Source organism: Chlorocebus sabaeus, chromosome 1 (assembly GCF_047675955.1).
Source record: "Chlorocebus sabaeus isolate Y175 chromosome 1, mChlSab1.0.hap1, whole genome shotgun sequence".
NCBI classification, from domain to species: Eukaryota; Metazoa; Chordata; class Mammalia; order Primates; family Cercopithecidae; genus Chlorocebus; species Chlorocebus sabaeus.
The window spans coordinates 57,421,322-57,448,619 of NC_132904.1; the positions used below are offsets into that span (position 1 = coordinate 57,421,322).

Below are 27,298 nucleotides of genomic sequence, written 5' to 3' on the forward strand. Positions count from 1 at the left end.
GAAAAAAAACATTTTCTCTTCACTGCCTATGGTCCCAGCCTGGGCTTGGCAAAGACAGGAAAACAGCTGCAAGCACACAAAGCAAACTTTCTCATGTGACCAACCTGGAAAGAGAGAGGCCTCAGCACGTGACACAGACTGGCACCACAGCCTGCACTTGTGACTTGAACTTAGCTGAATTGGACAAACACATGGGAAACACTGAGGAAGCCCCTGTCAAGAGGCATGCTGCCCTCGGTGCCACAGGGCATGCCTGCTGTGGCAGAGTCGCTTGCCTGCTGTATGACTTCTGTCCAGATTCCAGAATATTTATTAAGGGCCTCAGTGTGTTGGAAATCATTCACTGTAAACCTAACACAAGCAGCACTCCCAGAAAGCTTTTATGCTTAGGGTATGTGGGCAAATATAACCTGATGGGGTTATTTGCTCAGTGTCACTTTTATTGAATTTAAAGCAAAAAGAGAGAAACAGAGGACAGCAAGACAAGGGGAGGCTAGAGTTGGGGGTCCTCACTCTTAGACTGGTTTTCTGGAGGAATTATTGTTTGAAAGGCCTATTGAAAGGTCTTGCACAGACATGAAAACTGGCTAAAGGGGCAGACTGTTATTTTTAGGCTGAAATGATGAACACATTGACTATAAGAGTAGGTGAACAAACATACATATTTGATGTTTCCTTGGGCGATGGAAAGACCGGAATTTGTATTTTCTAGCTGTATCTTTCACTTTGTAATTGTGTTACTCACCTAAACTCTAGAATGACAGCTGTAAAGTCTTGTGCATGTTTCACAAGGGTGAAATGAGAATTAAATGATGTGCAAACACTCTACACCTGGAAAGTGGTATTCAAATGTTAACATTTTCACTTTATTATTATACCTGCCTAGCTTAGTGGAAGGACAGGGCTAGGGGAAATAGAGGTTAGACCTCAATAAGATATAGTACTTTAAGCCAGGTGTGGTGGCACATGCCTGTAATCCCAGGTACTTAGGAGGCTGAGGCAGGAGGATCTCTTGAGCTCTGGAGTTTGAGACCAGCCTGGGCAACATAGTGAGACCTTGTCTCAAAAAAAAAAGAAAGAAAGAAAGAAAGAAATATTAATAGTACTTTAGTTGGGCAGTGAAAATAGGAGAATATCAATAGACACTTGAAAAAGAGGGAAGAGCTTCAGCAAAGGCCAGGGGAGAGAAAAGCCAGTGGTGAATATTAGGGGCTGGTATATAACTCTAATTGTGGGAGGGAAGAGGGCAGAGTTACAGTAAATGCTGGGGGGGAGTAAAAGAAAAGGCTTGAAGTAAGCTGTATCAGAATGTGGTCAGCCTTGAGAACCAGGAGGTTTGGGGGAGTAATGGACATTGTTGAAACTTTTCTAATGATATGCTCTTGCTCTCGTCTAAGCTCTTGGAAGATACCTAAGGCAGTGACATCTGGGTAAGGATGCATATGTATTTCCACTTCTACACACTCTTCCTGTGTGTAATTAGAGGGATACTATATTGTGAAGGGGCTGTAGCCTCACTGTCCTGTAGAACAGCTGCCAAAACCACAGTGCTCTTTCTCCCAGCTGTAATGCATTACTTCAGAGGCAGCTTTCTCTTTGTCTGGAGCTTGTAAAGGATTTGGTTTCCTTCATTCCAGGCATAGAGCTGCTTATCTCTGGGGTTGTAATGGATCATGGAGTGACTTCTTGGTCTCTTGGGGAAGAACAAGTTGGGCAAGTCCTCCTCACTGATAGTGCCCAGTGGATCATAGACGCAGGTGATGCGATGAGGGCCCTGGCCCCCAGTACGGTAGACCACATAGAGAACCCCACACAAGAGGAATGAGGCTTCAGCATCCTGGTTTCTGCATGGGGTATCCCATGAATGCTCCACTCCCAGTGTGCCCGGCTCAATCTTTGTGAGAACCAAATGGCTATGAGTGCCTGGCCCGGAGTGGATGGCCCAGAGCCCATGCTCATCCACAGCCAGGTCAATGTAAGTTGAAGGGGAGTGCTGGTAAACCAATGCTCGGCCTACCCCTCCTGGGAGCAGCATTCGATCTTCCACAGTCCTCTTCTGCAGGTTATATTTGATTATCTCATTAGAAGTCGCTTGGTTGTGAAAAAATAGAAAACCTTTGTAGATCACTTGGCCTGTTCCCTGCCAGGAAAGTGTTAGGATTTGTTTCCGGGGAGCTGGCTTGGTGTTATCCTCCATGAATGCCCGTATGTTTGCAAATTCCCAAACAGTGTTGTTTCTGGATCCAATTAACAAGTACACCTTTGGAGAGTTATAGACAGCATCTTTCATCCAAGAGCCATGTGTGTCCATCATCTTCTTCACTATTTTCAGAGACTTTATGCTCATCAGCATGTTGTCACAGCCTGGCCAAACAGGAGAAAAAGGAGAGATTACTTTATAAACATGAGCTGTCTGCTTTCTAGAAGGCTCACTGTGCTTGGTAAATCTTGTTTCCTTTCAGGTTTAATACTGGTAGGGAATATTTTCAGTTCTACTGTGACATGACAGTCCTTAGAAGAAGGGTTTCCCTTGGAAAATCCTAGAGTGAAAATGCAACATAGGCATGCATTTTGTTTCCTTAATAAAAAGGGCATTTAAATCCCAGCAAGAAGCTAAGCCCATTCTTTCACCTCCTTATTTTCACAGATTGTTTTTTCCTTAGTGTCTATAATAGTTATTGTATATAGATCAACCACAATTCATTGTATGACTCAATGAATGAAAGAATAAATAAATGGTCTCTGTTAAGGGACTTGCTATCCAGTTCTAAGAGTCAGCATTTTATTCACTTCAGGATATTAACAGCTATTTGCTGTTTCACAGACCGTGTTCACTGTCTAGAGCACTTGGGATTGACACAGTGAGAATAACTTAGGTGTGAAGACACTAATTCAATTCCATTTACCATGATTTTATTGTACTGTGTACTTAGGTTACAATGTTTCCAGAATGGTTCTAAGTATGGAGGATAAAAAATACAATATCAACCCTACACCTCGAGGAGATTATCTCCTAGTGAAGGATTCTGACCCTTAACATGACTACAACATTATAAGAGCTCTATTTATTTATTCATGAATGTATGAATGAATGCATATAGTTAGCAGACACCGGATACCTACAAGGAGCAAGATAATGAGCGAGGTATTATGAGCTGGGGTTATGAGCATAAATTGGGCATGGTTCTTTCTATTAAGTCCAGGACTAATTAGAATATAGGGAGTAAAGTGGAATTTTAAGAATAGAGAAAGGAAATGTCATTTGATGCAGGGAAGAATCTGTATTTGATTTGGTTCTTGAAGGATAAATGGAGTTGAATATTCAGAGAGGAGTGGAGAAGCATTCCAGACAGCAAACAAAACCACTTTCAGGAAAGTACTCTAAGATTAGGTAAAGAAGTGTAGAGTTTAGACCAATACAAGCTAATGTTTGATGTTGCTTCAAACTAGATATATAAAGCAAAGTACAGTTAACCCTCGAACATGAGTTTTAACTGTGCAGATCTCATTAAAATGTGGATTCTCTCCTGTCTCTGCCAGCCCTGAGACAGCAAAGCCAACCCCTTCTTTTCTTCCTTCTCAGCCTACTCAGTGTGAAGAGGATGATGAAGATAAAGACCTTTATGATGATCCACTTCCACTTAATGAACAGTAAATCTATTTTCTTTCCTTATGATTTTCTTAATGACATTTTCTTTTCTCTAGCTTACTTTATTTTTAGAATAAAGTCGCAGTGCTCTTTCTCCCAGCTATAACGCATTACTTCAGAGGCAGCTTTCTCTTTGTCTGGATTTGTAAATAAGAAAGGACCAGGTTAACATTCACAATATGTGTTAATCGACGTTTACCTTATCAGTCAGTCTTCTGGTCAACAGCAGACTATCCGTAGTTAAGTTTTGGAGGAGTTAAAAGTTATACATAGGCTGGACATGGTGGCTCACACCTGTAATATCCCAGCACTTTGAGAGGCTGAGATGGGCAGATCACAAGGTCAGGAGATTGAGACCATCCTGGCCAACAGGGTGAAACCCTGTCTCTATAAAAATTAGCTGGGTGTGGTAGTGTGGTAGTCCCAGCCACTTGGGAAGCTGAGGCAGGAGAATCGCTTGAACCCAGGAGGTGGAGGTTGCGGTGAGTCAAGATCATGCCACTGCACTCCAGCCTGGCAACAGAGCGAGACTCTATCTCAAAAAAAAAAAAAAAAAAAAAAAAAAAATGTTGCACATAAATTTTCAACACACAAGGGTCAGCACCCCTAGCAACCACATTATCCAAGGGTCAATTATAGTAGATTGAAGCCATCTCTATGCCTGGAACCTTAAGGGCCAGGCTAAGGAATTTGGATTTTATTCCATAGATGGAGAGATACTGAAGTTTTTGAGCAGGAGTGAAATAAAGGCTGTCAAGACTGTTCCACAAGGTTAAGCTAGAAGTCCTGTGTATGATGGACATTTGGAGTGAGACCAAAATCAGGGAAATCAATTAGTAGATTATTTCTTTAATCCAAATGGGATGATAAATGATCTAAACTGGAAGAAAGGAGAAAAGTGAAGTAAAATGAAGGAGTTAGTTTTCTAGCTCCGCAGTGCCACTTCAGGCTACTATTCTTCCCACCTACAGCAAAATCTCTTCCTTTTTAGTATTCATGCTTTGTGTCTCATGCTGTCAACTCCTCCCAGTCTAAATCATTGGCAATTCTCCAGGACACTACCCTATATGCATGGAGCATGTCCACCTCTTCAATTCCATGGAAACTTACTTTTAAACCACATTAGCATCCTTCTCCAGGGTTATACTCTGAATCTCCCGTTCCCAACAACTATTCCGTATCTGAAATCGAAAACCCCAGTATCCCACTCACCATGGTTATTCTTCCATTCCTCACTCCTTTGCTCATGCCTTCCAGTCCCTCGGCCTCTACTTTCTCCCAGGTCATCAGCCCTCTCTTGACCTTGCTTTCTTTCCTATACAGCCTAAACCACTGTAATAGCTCTCTCACTGGCATTCTCACCCATCAACCCCTAGTTATGCCACAATATCCACCCAACAAAAGTCCCTGGCCCAGAATGAGTTCAAACATCTGCCTTGTCCTGGAGTTGAGTGTTGATGGAGGAGAAAAATCTCACAGTGATGTATATTGGTGCCACTAGACATAAGGGGTCTCCAGTGTCAACTGAGCCCCAAATACCATACTGGTCTTCATGGTTAGCCCACCATCTTCACATAATACTAATATCTTCCCTACCCTGCCCCACCCGTCCTGCCCTGGCCAGTCCCTTCACCAACAGCAGATTAATTCCTTTGAAAAAACAAATACCATTAGACATGAACTCTTTTCACTTCCTGTCTCCTCACTTATAAACTTTTCTTTAGTTGTTCCCCTGTTGCTACCCTCACACACATCTTAGAAGAAACTGTGTCATTTCTCCTGTCCAAGACTAATACATTCACTTGTACTGTGATCTCATCTTTTCCTGGCTTCTTCTAGACTTCCTTGATGAATTATCCCTCTTCTGTTATCTTTAATTTCTCCTTCATTACTAGATTCTTAGCCTTAGCTTATAAGCATCTAGCCTACATTAAAACAACAACAATTCACCTTCAGCTAGGCACCTTTTTCTAGTTGCTTCATTATCTCTTTCCATCATTTTATAGCCAGCTTCTCCTACAGAATAGGCTCTGTATCTACATCTTCACCTCCCATTCTTTTACTTCGCTATAACTCCATAGAAATTATTCTTTATAATGTTACCAGGAACCTCATAACTGAAAACTCAAATAGATATTTTATGTCCATATTTTACTTGATCTTCCTGGAGCATGGTCAGCTCTTCCTCCTTGAAGATTGATGTGAATCAGGATAAGATCAGCTCTACTGGTCATTTCAAGAAAAGTCGGTCATCAGTTCTAATTTTGGACTTTTTTTTGGAGACAGCTTTTTACTCTATTAAACAGGCTAGAGTTCAGTGGCATGATCTTGGCTCACTGTAGCCTCAACTTCCTGAGCTCAAGCAATCCCCCAACCTCCTCCTCCTGAGTAGCTGGTACTAAAGATGCATACCAACAGGCCCAGCTAATTTTGTTTATTTTTTGCAGCAATGAGGTCTACTATGTTGCCCAGGCTAGTCTCAAACTCTAGGACTCAAGTGGTCCTCCTGCCTTGGCCTCCCAAAGTGCTAGGATTACAGGCATGAGATACCACTCCCAGCCAATTGTGGACTCTTGTTGAGACTGCCTTATCAGGCCATCTGTTGTGAGGTGAGCAATGTCATGGAAGCAGGGAGTGGTGGTCTTGCTAGGAGCATGAGGAAACTTGCAGGTCTACCGCAAATCCTGCTGAAGTTTCTATTATGGGTAGGAAAGAGTAGTCTTAATAAGAGCATAGGAATCCTGGGCCTCCCTCATTGACTTCTGGGTGTGAGGTGGTGGAATGATAGTTAGATAGAGCCTTTAAAGGACAACTGAGCACTCTGAGGAGCTCCTTCAAATCCTTTGAAAGGTTTTGGTATAAGAAGCTGGATGTGGACCGTACACCGTGGCTCACACCTATAAGCCCAGCACTTTGGAAGGCCAAGACAGATAAATCACTTGATCTCAGGGGTTCAAGACCAGCCTGGGCAACAGAATGAGACCCCATTCCTACAAAAAAATACAATAATTAGCCGAGTGTAGTGGTGTACACCTGTAGTCACAGCTACTCAGGAGGCTGAAGTAGGAGGGTCATGTGAGCTCAGGGGGTAGAGGTTGTAGTGAGCTGAGATCACGCCACTGCATTCCAGCCTGAGTGAGAGAGCCAGACCCTGTTTCAAAAAAAAAAAAAAAAAAAAAAAGAGTTGGATGTGTCAGCAGGTTGTCATTTTCTTAATCAGTGCTTGGGTTCTTAAAGTCCACTGAAGGTCAACTGGAGTCAGAGGACAAGAAACAGAATGAAGGAAAGAAGACTGGACAGGAGGAAGAGAGATGCACAGTGAGATGGGTCCCAGAGGTTCAGAGGTAAGCAAGCATGTTAGCAAACTGCTTGTTATATGCCAGCTGTGGGCAGCAGTCCTATCACGTTTTCCATATGTCTATCACACTTTCTCATCTCCCTGCAAGCCTCCATCATACCCTTGCATGGAGATCTTCCCACTTACTCCATGAGAAAGTAGAAGCAATCCTAGGAGAACTGCACCATCTCCTGCCTGGACTACTGTGGCAGCAGTCTCCTATATGGTGTTCATGCCTCCATCCTTGCCTCCCATAGTCCAATTCCCACAGCAGCCAAAGGCATGCTTTTAAAATGTAAGTCACTTCATGTCCTATGTCTGCTTGAAACCCTCCATTGGCTTCTCATTTCACTCAGAGTGAAATGGATAAAGCTTGGGTCTTTACCTCCAAAGCCACATATAAGCTGTTCTCCTATTGCTTCTCTCTCTGTTCTTCCACTCCTTGTCCCCTACAACTTCTCCACCTTGTTCATTTTTTTCTACCACACTGACTTCTGCTATTTCTCAGATTGTACCAAACACACTCCTGCCTCAGGAACTTGGCACTTTTTGTTACCTCTGCTTGGAAACAAATATCTACATGGCTTCTTCCCTTGCTGCCTTTAGGCCTGTTCCAAATGGTCCTTGATCATTTAGACCTTTTCCCATCACCCTATAAAAAAGGCAACCCTCTTCTCCAGCTCTCCAGGGACTCCTTTACCCTAGATCATTTTTCTCCATAGTGCTTATTTTGTCTGACATATTATACATTTGTCATTACCATATTATTGCTTGATTCCCCTCAATAAACTGTAAATACCATGAGAGTATAAGCTTTGTCTTATCTGTTTCATTCACTACTGTATCTCTTGTTCTTAGAATAGCATCTGGCATATAGTAGTTCTGTATTTTCTGAATGAATAATGGATTTTCAACAACCAAATCCATCAACAAACTGCTCCTGACCCTACATTCTCTGCCGTCCTTCTTGTGTCCTTTACTTTTGCAGTGGATCTCTTACCCTTTCACCTACTCAAGAACTTATCACCTGAAATTATCTCCCCTTTCCTACCTTAGTAGTCTCTTCCTCCCTATTGGATCATTCAGTAAATCATCCATCCTGGAAAAACCTACTAGCATGGCCCCATTTCTCTATTCCACTTTATATTAAAACTCCTTGAAAGAGGCGTTTCCTTACTTCCAATGATCCTCTAAGCCATTCTAATCAGACTTCAGTTCTCCACTGGTCTAAACTCTGCTGAATCAGTTTCTGTCTGATTTTTCTGAATCAGTTTCTGTCAAGGTCACCAACAGCCTCCATGTTGGCAAATCCAAGGGTCAATCCACAGGATTCATCCTTATCAACTTTACAGCCGAATTTGATTATTTGGTCAATACTTTCCCTCGAAACTCTTTCTCTTCCTGATTCTGGGATATCCCCCTCATGTTTGTCCTCCCATCTTTCTGGATTGTTTTTTATTGGTGTCCATTGCCAGTTTCTCCTCATCTTCCTCTTTTAAATACTCTATCCTCAGGCCTCCTCTTTTCTTTGTCTACAATCACTTTCTAAGTCATTCCATTCTATCTCTGAGACCATGGAAGTTCTAAATAATGATGACTACCAACTTTGTATCTTCAGCCCCTGTCTGGATATCTACTTAGTCCCAAACCTATTTATCTACCTGCTTATTCAATGTCCCTACTTGGATATCTTCAAACTTAACCTGTCCAAAGCAGAACTCTTACTTTTATCCTCCAAACTCTCTTTCTCCCTACTTTTTCCATTTCAGGCAAGATCCATAAACCAAGTTTCTTACTTAGAAATCCTTGATTTCTTTCCTTCTATTCTCCAACACCAGCAAATCCTGATAGTATAACTTCTCTTTAAATTATAATGTTACATAAGGCCAGGAGCGGTGGCTCACGCCTATAATCCTAGCACTTTGGGAGGCCAAATTGGGCAGATCACCTGAGGTCAGGAGTTCAAGACCAGCCTGGCCAACATGGCAAAACCCCATCTCTACTTAAAATACAAAAATTAGCCAGGCATGGTGGTGCATTCCTGTAATCACAGTTATTTGGGAGGCTAAGGCAGGATAATTGCTTGAATCTGGGAGGCAGACGTTGCAGTAAGCCGAGATCGTGCCACTGCACTCCATCCTGGAGACAAAGTGAGACTCCGCCAAGAAAAAAAAAAAGAAAAAGAAAAATTATAATGTTACATGAAAATACTCAAATATACATCTCACTTTCAACCTACTACCTCTTTTTTCCCTGGAATCCGTTCATCATCACTTTTTGCCTAGACCACTACAATAGTCTCTACTTTGTCTCCCTGATTTTATTCTTACTTACCTACAGTTAGTATGTTCTCCATAAAGCGGTATGAGTGATCTGTTTGAAAACATAAATTATGTGACTGGCCTGGCTAAACCCTTTCTATCATATTTAAAATAAAATCCTAAACCCTTGCCTAAGGAATCTACATAACGTGGCCCCTGCCTTTCTCTGTGACTTTCCCTGATACCTTTCTCCCCTTGCTCATTGTGTTGTGATTACATTGGTTGTCTTCCATCCTGCCAGGATGTCAAGTGTGTTTCTGCCTCAGGGCTCCTGCACTTGCAATTTTCTGCCTAGAGTGCTCTTTTTCTTAATCTTCCCACAGTTAGCTCCTATTTAGCCTTCAAGTCTCATTTTCAATATTATGTCTTTAGGAGGCTTCCTGTGACCACGCTATGTAAATATGTCCACCCAAAAATTGTCTACTCTAGCTCTTTTCTTATTTCCTTGAGATTGCTTATCATATTCTTAATTATTTCATCTGTTTTATTTACTAGCTCATTGTCCTTCTCTCCTGCTCCTAGGCTTCTAGTCTCTACTCCTTCATCTTCATGGATAGTGTCGTGTCCCAGTGCCTAACTCAGCGAGTTGGGGGTTCGTAAATATCTGTTGAGTGAATTTAAAAATAGTCTCATTTAAGCAGATATTATTCTAAAGTCTAAATATGACTGCACTTCCAGAGTTCTGACTGCAGGCCCATCTTAAGTAAATAATAATTTGTAAAGTACTTTAAAGCTTTTAAGATACTTTCAAACCCATTATTCCATTAAAAAATCTGACCTAAGGTTTTCATGAAGGGAATACATGGCAGAAGTGGGGGTGGGAGCAACCCTAGCTGGGAAGAGCTGAGTCTCAGGAAGTCAGTCCTTTCAGTGGTCATGACATCACTGGCTGTTCTCAGGGACACAGTGGCCTTGCCTGGCTCACACTGTGGCCACAGCCAGACTTGGAGGCAAGCTGTAGAAGTCTCTCAGCCATCAGCTGCCCCCATGCTCCCCTGCTGACATGGTTCATCAGCCTGAGGGGTTGCTTTCTTGTGGCCTCCGGGTCAACATTGTCCTGGGTCAGCCCGGGTTATAGGAAGCCAAAGCCCTGGGGAGTGTGGAGAAGTCTGGGACAACAGGGAACCTTATGCATTGCAGGAGCAGCTAACAGAAGGACCCCCTGACACACTGAGCTACTGGGGTCCATAGGCTGCAGTGCAGAAGGATGGGGAATGATCTGCCCTGTTTGCTAGGGCCACCCCTCCACCTGAGCCCGAAAGAGCTTTCTTCAGTTTCCCAAGCCTAACCTGTCTCCTGTGAAGCCTCTGCTCTTCCCTGATTCTATGCTGATTACAGAGGATGAGTAAGGGTTTAAGCCTGTGAGTGACCATAGAGGACTTTTATGGGGTAAGAGGGAAGGTCTATTGGCTGTGAGAAAAGGCCAGAAGCTATTCCTATTAAGGAACAAGCACAAGGGCTAGAGAAGTTAATAAATATCCAACAAATATATCTGACATATAGTATGCTTGGTACTGTGGTAGGCACTTTACATTAACTAATATAATTCTTTTTTTTTAAGTTTTTAAACATTTTTTATTTGATTATTTTAGAGATAGGATCTTTCTACGTTCACCAGGCTGGTCTCAAACTCCTGGCCTCAACCAATCCTCCTGGCCTTGGCCTCCCAAAGTGCTGGTATTACAGATGGTACTACATGCCCAGCCCTATATAATTATTATTTTTTAACTTTTTAAAATTTCTATTTTTAATTGACAAATAATTATATATATTGGTGGGGGATACTATGATGTTTTAATATAACTTTAAAAAGTAGAACTCACAGTTCTTACAATAAGCTTAAGTGGTAGATGTTTCAATACTCATTTTCCAAATGAGAAAACATTAAGGCCTGTATAAATTACCTGGAAAGGTCACACAGCCGTAAAGGGGGATGTGGTCCTCTGAGCTCAGTCCGAGCTGGGAGGCAGCCAGTCAGGACCCCTCCAGCCAGCCCCAAGGGCACAGTGATGTGTATGTATGCATGTGGAGGGAAAGGATGAATAGCATCTGGGTGTGCAGAAAGGTGGATGAGCGCAATGGGCTCTCTGGGACCTAGTCACAGACTAGGGGCCTTGACTAGGAAGCCCCCAGCCTTCCCATCCTTCTTGCCTGAAGAAAAGCCAACAGGCTTACAGCCCAGCTACGGAGGGACTGTGTCTAAGAGCAAGGTCTAGTAATGTCTCTCCCATAATAAAATGTTCATTTAAAATACAGTAGAAATGACTGGGCACAGTGGTTCATGCCTGTAATCCCAGCACTTTGAGAGGTTGAGGTGGGAGGATCCCTTGAGTCCAGGAGTTCAAGGCCAATGTGGGCAACATAGTGAGACCTCACTCCACAAAACATACAAAAATTAGTTGGGCTTGGTGGCACACTCCTGTAGTCCCAGCTACGTGGGAGGCTGAGGTTGGGAGGACCACTTGAGCCTGGGAGGTTGAGGCTGTAGTAAGCTGAGAGTGCATCGTTGTATTCTAGCCTGGGCAACAGAGGGAGACCCTGTCTCCAAACAAACAAACAACAACAACAAAACAAAACAAAATAATGAATCAGTCAATAAAATAAAATACAGCAGAAACCAACACAAACTGCTTATTTTACCCTCTTCTTTTCTAATGCAGAACCCTTGGAGAAGTAACACAAGAGTGGATATATGGTTTTGGTCAGGGAAACATAGTTCTGGGAGAAAAAAAAAACAATTCCCCCCATGTTCCTTCTGCTTCTCCTATTCCTTCCTTTGTAGATGAAACCCAGCATTTGGAGTCAGAGATGTGAGTGGTCTGAACTCAGCCTTTGGCTCTGTGTGTCTCCCCAAAAGTCCCTTTGTCAACCCAACCTTGTTTTTCCCAGCTGTAAAACAAGAGGTTTAGGTTGGATGCTCTCTATATGTAGTTTTCAGTGCTGATACTCTGTAGGTTTTATCAATTCCTTTTCTTTTGGAATTTGAGGATAATATATTTACAGTGTTCAAGTGAAAGGGTAAGTTAAAACTCCCTGCTGTGCTTCTCTTGAGAAGTGATAATTAGCAGGAAGAAAAGGTTGGGGAAGGATGGGAAATAAATTTGAAACCTTTGGGTCCAGCCAAGATGCAAATTTTTTTTAACAGAGACAATGACATGCAGGGTTTCCCTGGCAAACCAGAGAATGAGAATCTGGGTTTCCCCCTCAGGCAGAATTGCAGACAAGCAATTAGGATAGAATTTGGCACAAGGCCTCACAGTAAATTCATACACAAGTATTACTTATTTGAATCTTTTCATATAACTTGTAAATTCATACACAAATATCACTTACTTTAATCTTTTGAATACTTTTCCCCTGATTTAATAGCAACACTCTCCATATCTGGTGAGACGTATTACTTTATGTGGGAGTCACTCAGTCTGAGTTAAGGATCAGAAACACTGGTCTGGCTGCTGGTGGAGAATGGCTTGGGGATGGGGAAGGACAGAGGGATACCAGGTAATGAGTTTGTAAGTATGATCCAGATGAGAACTATCCAAATAGTGACGGATAGAAGTAGTTAGAAAAAGGAGAGATCAGGTCTTAATAACTGATTCAATTGAGGAAACCTGTTGATACCAAATCAGACTCAAAAATGGAGTGATAGGGTACATGAGATAGCAGCAGAGAAGGAAAAACAGGTTGGCTTGGGAAGAGTGACGAATTCATTAAAGAGAAGAGAATTCTCTTTTTTTTTTTTTTTTTTTTTGAGATGGAGTCTCGGTCTGTAGCCCAGGCTGGAGTGCAGTGGCCGGATCTCGGCTCACTGTAAGCTCCGCCTCCCGGGTTTACGCCATTCTCCTGCCTCAGCCTCCCGAGTAGCTGGGACTACAGGCGCCCGCCACCTCGCCCGGCTAGTTTTTTGTATTTTTTAGTAGAGACAGGGTTTCACTGTGTTAGCCAGGATGGTCTCGATCTCCTGACCTCGTGATCCGCCCGTCTCGGCCTCCGAAAGTGCTGGGATTACAGGCTTGAGCCACCGCGCCCGGCCCGAGAATTCTCTTAAAACCCTGAGTATTTTGACTGCTTCCTGAAATGCTGTTATAAAACTTGACTTTTTCAACCATCTAGATTGTATTCATGTTCATAAACATTTGTCAATACTAATCAGCTGATAGGTAGGATGTAGGCACTGAGATGACAAAGATGATGGCTTTCAGACTTGTAGTCAGATATAAAATATCTATAAAATTGTCAGCATGGACTTATTCTAAAAATTAGGGGTATTTCATGATTTTGCCCATGGAATAAGTTTCAGATATCTCAGCATAGCATGCAGAGTGCTTAATCAACTTCCTCTCTTGTCACTTCCTCATCACGCTAGTCACTAGTCACCAAACCTGCCATGGCTTCCCACAAGTTTTAGACTTTGCTCAGACTTCTCCTTAGCTCTCCTTTGCTAACTTGGGATACGCCTGCTCATTTATTCAAAACAAAATCCTCTGCTCCTGCAGAGCAGTTAGGTCATTCTCATCTGCCGAAAGCATTCTGTGCAACCCCTTCTAGGGCAGTTATTGTGCTGAACTAGAATTGATTATTCACTTTGTTTCCTTGCAAGCACTTTAGACTCTATTTATCCTAAGTGCCTGGGACACAATATATATCTCCCTCAGTAGTCAATTTACTGCTTACTCTCCAAACTCAGAAGCCAATGAGATTCAGATTATGCAGAGTTTGTCAGTTTCCAAACTTGCTATCCCAATTCATACTATGCCAGCCTAGAAATCAAATAGATTAGCAGGTGATATTTCGCTGAGTGCTTCAGTGGATGGGTAGTAGGAAAATAGGTACTGTGTAAAATTCAGTGAGCCATGGGGCAATTTGGCATTGCAGAAGGGCTGTGAACCCAGGGTTAGGGCTTAAACAGGGACTGGCATACAGTAAGTGCTTTATATGTTGGTTTTAGTGAATCACACAGAATCCTTTATTAAATCCATATCATAGGTTTTTCTAGCTTTCCAGCACTAAATTCAGAGTATTCCATGGCACCCTGTCCTGAACCCTAACAGCTTTATTGATAATAGCAATAAATTATGAAAAAGAAACAGACTTGACACATGGCTTTTCACATGCATAGATATATGTTGCCCAAAAACATCAAGTTGAGAACTTCAATGGAGAATGTGGAAGCTGCGAAGATGTGTGAGGTATGAGTGTGAGTCCAGCCTGGCTCCACCATGGGGTCCCTACAGTTGGAGTCCAACACAGGCAACATAGACAACTTCCTTACAATGCCTCCTTCTGGAAGAGGCCAAGTCTCCATAACCCCTTTCCTTAGTTTATTTTCCTCTATAGTACTTATTATATTCTGTCTACATATTATACATTTATCTGCTAACATATTTATTGTTTGGCCTCCCTCAAAAGAATGTCAGCTCTAAAAAATGAAAGAAAAATAAAGCAGGGGCTTTGTCTTATCTGTTTTTCTTTTCACAGATGCATGTCTTATCCTGGAATAGCATCTGGTACATATTATTACAATTTCTCCATTTTAATTATGAATATGGTAAATGGTCAATAGTTATAACCAGCCTCAACAAAAACTATTTGGAGGCCTGAATAATTTTTATGACCGTAAAGAGTTTCTGAACCTGAAAGTTTAAGAACTGTCCTAATGGTTGAACTAGGACAGTTCTTAAACTTTCAGGTTCAGAAACCCTTTACGGTCATAAAAATTATTCAGTGTTCTCACTCATAGGTGGGAACTGAACAATGAGATCACTTGGACTCGGGAAGGGGAACATCACACACCGGGGCCTATCATGGGGAGGGGGGAGGGGGGAGGGATTGCATTGGGAGTTATACCTGATGTAAATGACGAGTTGATGGGTGCAGCACACCAACATGGCACAAGTATACATATGTAACAAACCTGCACGTTATGCACATGTACCCTACAACTTAAAGTATAATAATAATAAATAAATTAAAAAAAAAAAAAAAAAAAAAGAACTGTCCTAAAGCATCCAGGCTCGTCAACACTCACATAAAGCATGAAAATGGGCCATCCTCTGGGGAATTTATTTTTTTGAGACAGGGTCTTTCTCTGTCACCCAGGCTGGAGTGCAGTTGCATGATCAAGGTTCACTGCAGCCTAGACCTCCCAGCTACATTGTAGCTGGGAATACAGGCATATGCCACTATGCCTGGATAATTTTTTTATGTTTTATAGAGATGGTGTCTGGCTTTGTTGCCTAGGCTGCTCTGGGGAATTTCTGATCAGTTTCCACTTTCCACCAATTATCTGACTGCAACAACATTGTAACCATTCCAAGGTTATAATTATGAACTTCTTGTTTTTATTTATTTCTCATTTAAAGACTGAGCTGATTTTTGCAGTGTGTGTGTGTGTTTCCTGTAATATTCCAAATTGAAAAGGGTGGAAATGCTCTCAATTTCTAGCTGTGGCAGTGCCATTCACCTGTGTATAGTTAGAAGACACAAAGTCATTTTGTTGTTTCCCCATGGATTCTTCCTGTGAAGTACATCTCATTTCATCCTATTCTTTTTATCCTTTCTCAACATGTGATGGTCTAGGGCCTGCTTCCTGAACCTGAACTTTGCAGCCGCCTTCTCGCTGGGTCTTTGGTGATACTTCTTCAAAACTGCTAATCATACCAATGCCTGACTCATTGCTTTCATGTAGATGTTTGCATATTTAAAAATCAGGCTTGATTGCTGCCCATTTCCATGAGCATTGAGATGAAAAGCCTTATATGGGTATAACTAGAGGTCATAGTAGATGGGTGAGCTTCAGAGCCATACTTGGAACACCAAAGTGTTAAAGTGACCAGGCTAAGTTCCTAGGGACCTTGTGTGCTTCTGCTTTCTCTCTTAGATATCTGCCTCCGTCATGAGGTCGGGCAGGTTAGCGTCATACAGGAGCAGAGGCCACACAGAGGGCAGCTCAGTCACCCCAGCTGAGGCCATCCTCACCCAGCTGTTCCTAGGCAATGTGCCACTGACTGCAGGTGCACAAGCGAGCCTACCCAGCCACCCTATAGACCCCTGAGAAATGATAAACGATTGTTGTCTGAACCCACTAAGTTTGGGTGTGGTTTGCTATGTAGCATTATCGTGGCAGCAGATAACTGATACAGGGTGGGGTGGAGATTGTGAGTAGACACAGAGGCAGAGATGGATCTAGTGTGTCTGGGGTGGTGCATACTCCTGAATGTGGCAGGAATGTGGGGAGAGGAGATGGGCTCTGTGGAACTCTCTAAACCACAGTTTCTTCATCTGAAAAGGAGCTATAATAGTATCGACCTAGCAGGGTTGTTGTGGTCATCAGACAAGACATCAGATTTAAGGGCTGAATGCTATCTCTGGCAAATAGTTTCCTCCACTTTCGAATAAACGATTCTTTCAGGTCAGAAAAGATTGATCCCCTTCTCTGTTCTACGCATAATGATAGACTTAGGGAACACAGCATAAATGACTCAGGCATGCATGAGGTATAGTTTACGTTTTCAGAATAGCAGGTGAGATGGACAGAGCACCAGACAGATAGGGATAGGCAGCAGCGGCACAAGATGCTGAGGGATGCTCCAAGTTGCCATGTTCAATTGTTGGCTTCTTATCCACTTTTATGATAAAAGTAAGCACAACACATATAGTGGATACCATGGTCACAGTTTTTATTTAACTTGTAAATATTACTTTCATACTTAAACCAAAGAGAGCCAGGCTGGCAGGGGTCAGGTTGTAAAGGACTTTCTTTATATGTTATTTTGTGGGGGTTGCTTTACCCTGCAGGTTTTGGTTGCCATTGAAGGGGATAAAGCAGTGATGTGGTAACTCTGGCAAGATTACTCTGTGGCAATATAGGATAAGCCCTAGAACAGGGAGAAATGGGAGGCAGGAAGGTCAGCGAGGAGGCTTTCATAGGAATCAAGACTAGAGATGGTGAGAGAGCAGTGCAGGTGGAAAGAGTACACTTGAGAGAGATTCACAAGGAAAAATCTACTGGATATGGTGACCAGTCAGACGAGGGCCAAAGGGAAGATTTCTAGCCCAGGAAAGTGTGTGTGTGTGACTATTCTGTTAACTGAGCAAAAAGTGGGGAAAGCATGGGAATTTTATTGTTTAAAAGTCAATGAAGAAATGGCAGGGAACTAAAAAACAAGAGGGTAGGGAAAGAAAATTGGACCTTCTTGGCCAGAGTTTAAGAATCTAAAACCAGTCTGTTTGTAAGTAGGAACCATCATCCAATAGTGACCAGGAAAACTAACATGGTCTTCATACTGTGACCCATGATAAGATCAGAAACAGCTAGAACTTCTGAGTCTAGGCACCTACTCTCACAACAGAAGGCTCCTACCTCATGTGCCTCCCTAGCAGGCCTGGAGATGGCTTCACTGGGTTCAGCCTGTCTCTTCTGTGTCCCCTCAGCCTCCCCTACTGCCATTCTGCTCTGCACCTTGTGGCCAGAATGAACCTCCTCTGAGCCCCGATACTCCCATTCTTATCACTACTCTGCAGACAGCACAATGGAAGAGGTGAGTGTGTGCAGGACCCAGCCTGTCTGGGTCGAATTGCAGCTCTGCCATCTATTAGTTGTGTGACCTTGGACAAATGACTTATCCTCTCAGTGTCTTTGTTTCCTCATCTATAAAATGGGAGATAATATACAGTACCTATCTCACAGGGTTATCGTGAGTATTGCATGACATAGTCCAGTGAGATATGTAAAATGCTTAAGGATTATGTAGTACATAATACACATTCAGCAATATTAATTGCCGTTGTTCACATTATTCTGATTCCCTACAGCTTGCAAGTGTCAACTAGTTTAGCACAAAGGAGCTTAGCTCATGTCTGGTCCTTTCATCGCCTCTACAACTTCCTCCTTCACCTGAGCTCCATTGAACAACTTGCTCCACAAACACACTGAGCCCAATTATGCTTGTGCTGCACCATGCTGTTTCATTTTCTTGAAATGCCCTTTACTTGATTCTCCACTTAATTAGCTTTTTTCCATGATTAAAACTCAGCTTGAGGGCTACTTTCAAGATTCCGTAATCCCCCCATCTACATGGCAACCCTGACCATATCTACTTGATGCCTGTCCCCTGTGCTTTTGTGACATCCTTTGCATCCCTCCATCAGAGCCATTATCACTCTCAATTTGTCTAGACAGCTTCTCCCCTTGGCCGTAAGCTTTTTGAGGACAAGAATGTTATCCTATCCAACATTCCATCTCTAATGCCTGGCACAATGCCAACATATTTCTAGAATTCAGTTGGACATTTGTTGAATAAATAAAACAACTAAGTTATAGCGAGAATGAGTGGATGTTCAGGGCACCTGGAGCCACAAGCTAACCCTCTGTGAGAATCTGTAGTGATGGGATTGGAGGTATTCTCATAGACCACAGGCCTTTCAGATGGATAAACAAAAGAAGTGCTATGTACGTAGGTCTTTCTGAACCCAGCACAGTGATCCATGGGCGTGGCCTCTCCAAGGGAAAGCACAGGATAAGCTGTACTCTACACATACCTCCAATGTTGCTGTCCCCGTGAATGCAGAAATAGCTGGGTGCATGCAGGCACATGTACACGCACATGCACACACACACACGCACCTGTACTTACACTTGCATTTATACTTTCAATCCCTTCTTTTGTGGTAAACACATCTGTTGCAAATTAGTTATACTTCTTTTCATATTTTGTTCTGCTCATGACAAACTAATGGACTTTGAGAGTTGGCTAACAGATACATTTTATTTGGTTAATAGCGGGGATTTTTGTTTAGTTGTTTTGCTTTTAATGGTTTTGAATATGGGTCATGCACACTTATAAAACCTGGATAGATCCCGGAGGCTTTAAATATGTTGCAACAGACTTTCTTATTTGAAACGTGATCTAGCAAAAGATATGACTTATTTAATTCAGCAGGGTGAAAATTACTTGAAAATTACTTTTCATGCACCCTTGCAATAAAAAGAACTGGATGACAATAGGAAATAAAATAAAATCTGCCATAATGGCTTATTTTGACTGCCTTGAGAATTTTTTTTCACAGACTATTTACAAGTTAAAAAGAGGTTAATACTTTTATGCACACAAGAATGCAGCCTGTGGAATCTTCCAAAGAGTATCAGTTGGATAAATTCTTAATCTGGGTGTCTGAGGCAATGATTCTTTGTCATAAGTTATAAAGTGCCATGCAAAATTTTATTTTCATAATAGTTATAGTTTCAAAGACTTGGAATAATTTTTAAAAATAAGTTAGACTTAGTGTTATAGTCAAATAGTGTTCACTTCTTTGCATCCTAAATTGTGTATGTGTGTAAATGAGAGAAGAAGAGAGAGAGGGAAGAGTGGGAAAGTGGGAGAGAGAGAAGATTCTAAGATTGTACCTACCCCCAAAATGTCCCTGAGTTGAAGCCCTCATGTGAATGTCATTTGGGGATAATCTCTAAATAAAGGTTGAAGATTTGAGAACAGCTTTCTAGGGAATGGCTTAATTATAGAGCCATTTTATCTTATTATTCTCAGTACTTGGCCCTTAGTAGTTGCCTGAATAATATTCCTAAAATAAGTGAGAACCGTTGAAATTAGTACTAGAATTTCCTGGAAGTCTCCTGAGATATAAGGGTAAATTTTCCAAGAAAGTTGCATCATCTATTCTGTAGGGGTTTACAAACTCTCTAAGACAACGCATACATATGAATGAAACCCTCTGAACTGACCTCTGGCAATGCCTTCCTAGCCCATAATCCCACGGTTTTTGCCCACAGAAGGGTGCTAACTTGAGTCTTCAGGATTTTAGGGGAAGGTCTGTAACTGGCACAGTCTCTATAGGCCAAGGTTGGAAGACAGGAAGATCAGAGTCTTCCAGGAAGAAGGCAGGTACAGGTAATTAGTAGCACCAGCTGAGCCTATCAGACTAAAGCATTGTGATACGCAGAATTCTTAAACAGTCCCCAGGATTTTTACCCCCTGGTGTATATGCCCAGTGTAATTCCCTTCCCTTGAGTATGGGCAGGACTTGTGCGTGTATGACAGGACAGCACTCTGTGATTGCATTACATTGTAAGACAAAGGTGAAGGAATTTTGCATATAAAAATAAGGTTGCAAATCAGTTGATTTTGAAGTTATCAATAGGAAATTATGGGTGGGCTGGCTGAATCACATAAAAGCCCTTAAAAAAGGGACTAGGCGCTTCCTAAAGAGAAGCACTCTCCATCTACTTGAAGGAGCAATAGATGTGTTGTGTAGTGCCTACGGCAAGGAGAGGCTGTAGGAGCTGAGGATTCCAGCCCTACAAGTAGGAGCTGAGGGTTCCAGCCCTACAAGTACCAGCAGAGGACCCAGCTAAGCCATGCATGGACTCCTGACCCACATAAACTCTGAGGTAGTAAACATGTATTGTTTTAAGATGCTAAACCTATGGTAATTCGTTATACAGCATGAGAACTGATATAGGCATAGTTACTAAAAGAAATGGTAAAAAAGCAGGAGTGTGCATAATATATACAATACAAAACAGTACCTAACAGGGGAATAAATGACCTTCCAAAGTCTACTCATAGATAGAGAACCTCTAAAAATAATAAGCTGGAAGGGCAATAATCACACAGTTGTGCTTGTTTCTAGGTTTGTCTTTCCCTAAACTAAGCTCTGCAGGGACCTCTGCCATCATTATTTCTTCTATAAACAATTTCTGTGGCCTTCTCCATGGGAGGGCATGACCTAGACTCTGTGAATGCAGAAAAGAAGATGTCAGTATCTTTGTGGAATGACTGAGGAGTCAAACACATACAGACTTGTATGGTCGGGTATGTGAGATGCTCCCTGAGAGGAATGAATGAAGTGCTCCAGGAGTACTGTAGGCCAATCTGCCTGGCAGCCCCCTCACCTCTATCCTCACCCTCATAGGTCTTCACAAAGAATTCACAGCATTTTTGAGTCACAAAGGATTGTTAGGAAAAATATATGTAAATATATATTAATCATATACATTTTAATATATACATATATACACACATACATAAATCTATGTATATGTATATTTAAACTGCATTTGGGTAAGTTATGGGAGAAGGAGCTGGAGATCAACTTGCATCACTTTGTAAAGGGCCTTTCTTATGTAAAAGAAAGCTAGGAGATTTGAATGGATTTTTTTGTTGTTGATAATTGATGGTAAATGACAAAAATATGTTCCTCACAGAGGAGAATTATGATCTATTTTGTGTTGTGGAAAGTCTACATGACAGCAGGCAGACTGTGGGAGGCAAGAGAAATGGTAAGGAAGCTAGAGCAGGATGCAGACGTGTCCTACTTGGTCCTCCATCCCTCCTGTGCAGCACAGGGCCCATACAGTAGTGGGAGGCAAGATGTATTGGCTGATTTACAAACCAACACAGCATCAAATGTGAGCTCCAGAGGCAACAGACAGGGATGCAGCAATCTCTGATGGGTTCAGAAATGTTTTCATATACCACAGAGCTAGGAGAGGGGATATTTCAGAAGTACAGTACCTGAGGGGCAGAGGATGGGGGTTGAAAAAGCAAGTCCAGTCTCAGGACCTCCACTGAGCTCTAACTGGAATGGGAAGGGGTAATCTCAACACCTGGTAGGCTGAGTGTGTCCAGGGACCAGGGGCAGCTCAGGAATACAATTCAGCACAACTATTCAGACTTAGGGTCCTGCCTGACCCTCCAGTGTGAAAGTTCAGACACATTCTAGATCAGGCCACATTAGCACCCAGTCCTCTCCATGAGCATTCTAGGAAGCCCCTGTTCATCTCGGTTGGCCCATTTCCTTCCCTCACTCTGTGCTTACCCCCAGCTTCTCCCTCTTTGAGGATGATTCATCTCAGGACAACGTCAGGGCCAAAAAGGATTGCTCACTTGACCTATTGCTTCATATTATAGGCAAGGCACCCTCCTCTCTTTCTTCTGACTCAGAGATAAGATGTTTTTTGGGTTTTTTATTTTTATTTTTTATTTTTGCCCCCAAAGCTTGACTAAGCCCTCTGCCTGTGTTGACAATCCCTACATCCATTCATTTATTTGTTTTAATTGTTTAATTACTCACTGAAAACTATTTATTGAATAGACCGCATTCTAGGCACTGGAGACACAGCATTGAACATGAAACTGGGGTTCCAAGTTCTCATAGAGCTGACATTACAGGTAGGGAGGTAGGAAATAAGCTGTGAGCCAATAAATGAACTAAACAGTTTCAAAATTATAAATGGTCTAAAAAAATCATACAGTAATAAGTGCTCCCAAACTTCTTTTGAGTTTTCCATTTCAATATATTTCATACCAACCATTCAATGACCTAAGCCCAAAACCTGGGAAACATCCTAGACTCATCTCTCTCACTCATCCTTTACTTTTAAGTAGCAGTCAGAAAGCCATGTGGATTCTAACTCTCAATGGCTCTCAAATCCACCTGTTCTCTGTCCCATGACACTTAATGCCAACACTCTCACTTGTTGCCCAAATTATTGCAGCATTCCCTGACTGGTCTCCTCTCTCTAGTTTTACCCTCTTCCTTCTTATCATGCCCTTGTTTAATATTGCTCAATAGTTCTCTGTAGTTTCTCCAGTGAGCTTCAACTTCCTTCATCTAGCATGCAAGGTCTCTCATTAACTGGGTCCTGCTGAGCTCTTCAAACTAGTTTTCCTACTGTCACCTCTCTAAAAAGCTTTCACTCAGCCATATTTGCGGGTCTACATGTCAAGGTGCTACAGTACCCTCATGCCTTTGGTATATTGTGCCCTGACTTGAAGTACCCTCTTCTCATTCTTTTCTAACTTCTTTGTTCAAAACTCAGACCAAGTGTCACCTCATTTAGGAAGACTCTTTTCCTTATGGTGATCATGAAGTTCTTAGAAAGATTACATTGAGAAGGTACGTGAAACTTTTAGTACAATGATGGCACTCAGCTTATATGTCATTTCCCTGATGGACGTTCTTGAATTGGAACAGATGTAATTAGCATGTAAATAAAATCTTCCTATTTGTAATGAAAACATCTCAGAATACAAACCCTGAGGTGGGAGATTTGTCTCCCTCATTGTTTTAATGAAATAGACTCATGCACAGAAAATTTTTCTTTGTCATTTGTGTGTTTATTGCCTGATACTGTTTATTATACTTTGAGCTGCTACACATTATTCTTAATGGCCTGGAAGTGATTCTGATGGATCACAAGATTAGACCACATCCCATGCCTATCACCATCTCAGACAGCACACACAGTAGTAATTCACTGCAGTTCCCAGCCCTGAGGGTTGGCTGTTGCCATTTCCAATTTAAGACTGTTTCTTGGTACGTTTGCAGATGCTATCTACACCCTGGGTACTGGATGTAGAATCCACCAAACTGCCACTTTCCCTGAAAAAATCTGGGACCACACATCTCCACCAAACCAAGGTTTATCAGAAGGTGGTCTCCTTGGGCTGACCTTTGGCACTTTAGTCTTGACCTTCTATGGAGTCTTTAGGCACTCTGTGAAAGAAAGAGTGGCTTTCTGAGAATGGATTTCCCTTTGGACACCTGTTCTCTTTATAGCTTTCTCTCTCAGCAATGCACACAAAAGCACACCTCCAGCTCTTTCATTACTCTACGATGCTCCCTGACTGCTCTGAGTCTGTGTGTTTCTGAGCATGATAGTCCCTAGAAGGGCTAGGAAAAGAGGTAGTTTTCTTACTTGCATTCAGCAGAGTCCGGATCTTTTTCTCTTCTTCAGCTTCTTGGAGCAACGTTTCTGCCAGTGTCTTGTCCTCTGATTCTATGCACTCGTCAGCTTCTCGAAGGTATTGTATGTAGTCAATCTCCCGTTGGGCACGTTCAACTCTCAGTGCCAAGTTACCCACTGCACTCTTGTACTCACTTGTGTAGGTCTGACATCTTCCCAGCATGACAGATATATTTTTTGAGAACTCTTGGAATTCTTGAATGTATGCCCTTGTTGCTTGGGTACATTTTTCCAGCCCTTGCTTCAGTCAGAAAATAAATTTGCAAATTATTGCTTGTTATTTAAATTACCCAAATAATATAAATAGCTATCATTTATAGAAAAGGATTAGAAAATTATACATAATCGAATAGGGGAAAAATTGAAATCACCCCTAATTCCTAAATTTAAAGGTACTATTGATACTTTAGTATATCAGTTTTTAAAAGTTTTCCCGAGCATTTAGTCATACATATGTAAACATATTTTTAAAATATGATTTTACTATATGTTTTGTATCATCTTTTTCACCTGTAGATATATTGTGAACATACTTAGATACCAAGTAATGTATACCTATACCATAACTTTAATGAGCACATTCCATTGAGTTGATATCCCGTTATTTATTCTTACTCTTTTTGATGTATATTTACATAGTTTTTAATTTTTTGTCATTCAATCAATGCTGAGAAAAAACTTTGTATTTACATCTTCATCAGATTATTTTAAGGGAAAAAAAAGCTTTGTATTTACATCTTCATCAGATTATTTTAAGACAGATTTCCAGAATATCCATCCCTAGCACTTGGCACAGGGCCAAGCACATAATAATACTCAATAAATATTTGCTGAACAAAAGAACAAATGAATGGGAATGGGATTGCTTCGTCAAAGAGAACGTCGACTTAAAGCTCATTTGCCATAGTTTATCAAAATGCTGTCCACAAATGTAAAAATGTATGCTCCAAACAGCAATATGTAAGGCTGTTTATTTTGAAGGGAGAAAGACAGAAAGACCCAAAATACTTCCCTAAATTCCTACCCTCTTTTTTCCTACCCTTCTGACACTGGCTTCTCAGGCTGGGAATGCTATCACTGTGTTGTTAAGTGTCTGCGCTGGCCAACAGTGACTGCCACATGCGACTTAGCTTCACCTCAGGTCAGGACTGGGGTGGGAAGATCTTGTCTTTTTCAAATCCACATTCATAACTATAAAAGGATTAGTCTGTACTTTATACCCTTGACAAGTTCTTAAGGTATTGAAAGACAATTTGCAGGGATTTGGCTGGCTTTACTCCCAAGGCAAGTCGGTGCTAAATGCAGAGGGATCCTGGGTGAGCATCATTCTGGCACTTCTAAGGAGGTGAGGCTCAGGAGGGAGCAAGTGAAGAAGCACAAGAGGCTGCTCGTCTGGGAACACTTCAGCCACTGCCTCCAGGCCTCAGCCTGTTGGCTAGACGCCCTTAGGAAATGTGTTCGGCCTGCTGTGTGGAATTACTTTACCCTGACTGTAACTAGAAGAACACGTAATTTGGACATGAAGATTTTTCAGGAAAATGTAGAAAATAATTATTAGCAATAAGAGTGTCTTTGAAAGAAGATAAATGATTTATCAGTTTAGCTTGTACAAAAGCAAGTCATTAAGTATGAATAGTCAGTGCCAGGGTGTGGCAAAGGCTAGGGTGGAGGATTACATTTGTCCCTGGGAGCCTGTCCAGGCCGCCAAAATGTTGGGTTTTGCACATTTTAATGAGGTGGCAGCCCGAATGCTTTCTTTCTGTTTAACTTGGCCAAAATCTGCTCATTTCTAAATCTAAATCCAGTTCAGCAAAAGAAACTAAGACTTCTCAATACATCAATATCATGACTTTTTACAGTGACCTAATGGTTTATCATAAAAGACAAAAAGAAAAGCTGAAATTCATTATCAGCCTGAAACACTAAACATGAAGAAAAAGTGACCAACATTTTTAAGTTTCATATTTTAAAAAATGAACTATGGTGAATAATAACATTTCAGATACATACCATTATGCCAGGCAGTATTTTAGCTATGGATTAAATCTTCAGAATAGCCTTACAACATAAATTCTACTATTATCTCCATTTTACAGACGAGACAAACTGCCAAATCAGAGCACACAGTGCAACTATGCTCAAGGTCTGGGAGTGGCACACTGGACACTGGAGTTGGGCTCTAAACAGCTAGATTATGAGCATTTTGAAGTGTAACTTTGGCAATGTGTCATTTGCTATCTGGGAAAAATACAACCCAGTAGATAGAGAAACATGGGTAAAATAAGGTATTTCCAGGAGGCCTGTTCCTTGTCCAAGGTGTACAGATGCCACCTACCTCCAAGACTCGAAAGCGCTGGTAGATGTAATGCACCATTGCTGGGTCCTGGGCACACTGCGGCGGGGGCAGAAAAGCTGCAAGGAACAGAACGAGCAATGCAGAAGCTCCTCGAAGGGCCACCATCATCCTGCAAAACACCAAGCAGGGTAATCTCTTACGCTGTGGCTCTCCTCAAAGAAGTCTCGAGGGTTCCAGTGGTGGTCTCCTGCTTTCTATCCACTGCTGTGGCAAATCCTCTAAAAACAGCGTTTTGCACAGCAGAGAGCAAAGTCCGCTTGTTATTCCACCCGATGCATGGGCTCAGTTTGCCAGCTAGTGATCAAGTCCAACTGTTGGTATGTTGGTCCCTGAGGACTTGCAGACTGGCTTGTGGCAGAGAGCTCCCTGGGTCCAGCAACTGTTGCCCTCACCCTTGACACATGTGGACCTTCCCCAGGCTAGTGGTTGCACGCTGCTTCCAGGCTTAATTGTGTGTGCGTTGGGGTGGGGGGTGAAGATGGCTTCCCCCCCATTCCCTCGCCCTAGCTATTTCGTTTTTACTTTTGCTTTCCTCCTCCCTAGTGAATTCTGCAGTCCAATCACAGGCCTTCCCCAACACAAACCACCCCCAACTTTTCAAAGTTGGAATCTCAGTTTAGCTTCTGGCAGAAATTCCCAGGATCCTTTTCCCAGAAGTCCTGTTGGGAGACCCCACCCCTCATCCAGACTCCCTTCACATTCCTGCAGCTCTTAAAGGCACAGCCAGGAAAAATAAACATGGATTTACCACTCTCTCTGAACAGCCAGTGCACAGGGCTGTATCACCCCTTGGGCAGAAAGGTACAATGGGCTACAGGCCCGGCCACCCAGGCTGACAGCTGAAACATCTCAGGATGGAGCTAAGAAGAAT

General features: G+C 42.1%; 1 protein-coding gene across 1 annotated transcript; it reads right to left on the reverse strand.

Moving 5' to 3' along the window:
* OLFML1 (olfactomedin like 1) lies at window positions 1-27,080 on the reverse strand. The gene is made up of 3 exons (XM_008008117.3): window positions 26,407-27,080; window positions 24,024-24,312; window positions 1-2,364 (listed from the first exon to the last, which is right to left on the reverse strand). The coding sequence occupies exons 1-3, from the start codon at window positions 26,533-26,535 to the stop codon at window positions 1,574-1,576; spliced, it is 1,209 nt and encodes a 402-aa protein (XP_008006308.3). The 5' UTR covers window positions 26,536-27,080; the 3' UTR covers window positions 1-1,573.
* Window positions 27,081-27,298: the final 218 nt, after the last annotated feature.

Excerpts from the sequence above, each read along its gene's own strand:
- OLFML1 (XM_008008117.3), bottom strand. The coding sequence starts at position 26,535 with ATGATGGTGGCCCTTCGAGGAGCTTCTGCATTGCTCGTTCTGTTCCTT. Across the intron at positions 24,313-26,406 it reads AGCGCTTTCGAGTCTTGGAG|CAAGGGCTGGAAAAATGTAC; the intron begins GTAGGTGGCATC and ends TTCTGACTGAAG. Across the intron at positions 2,365-24,023 it reads CCGGACTCTGCTGAATGCAA|GCTGTGACAACATGCTGATG; the intron begins GTAAGAAAACTA and ends CTGTTTGGCCAG.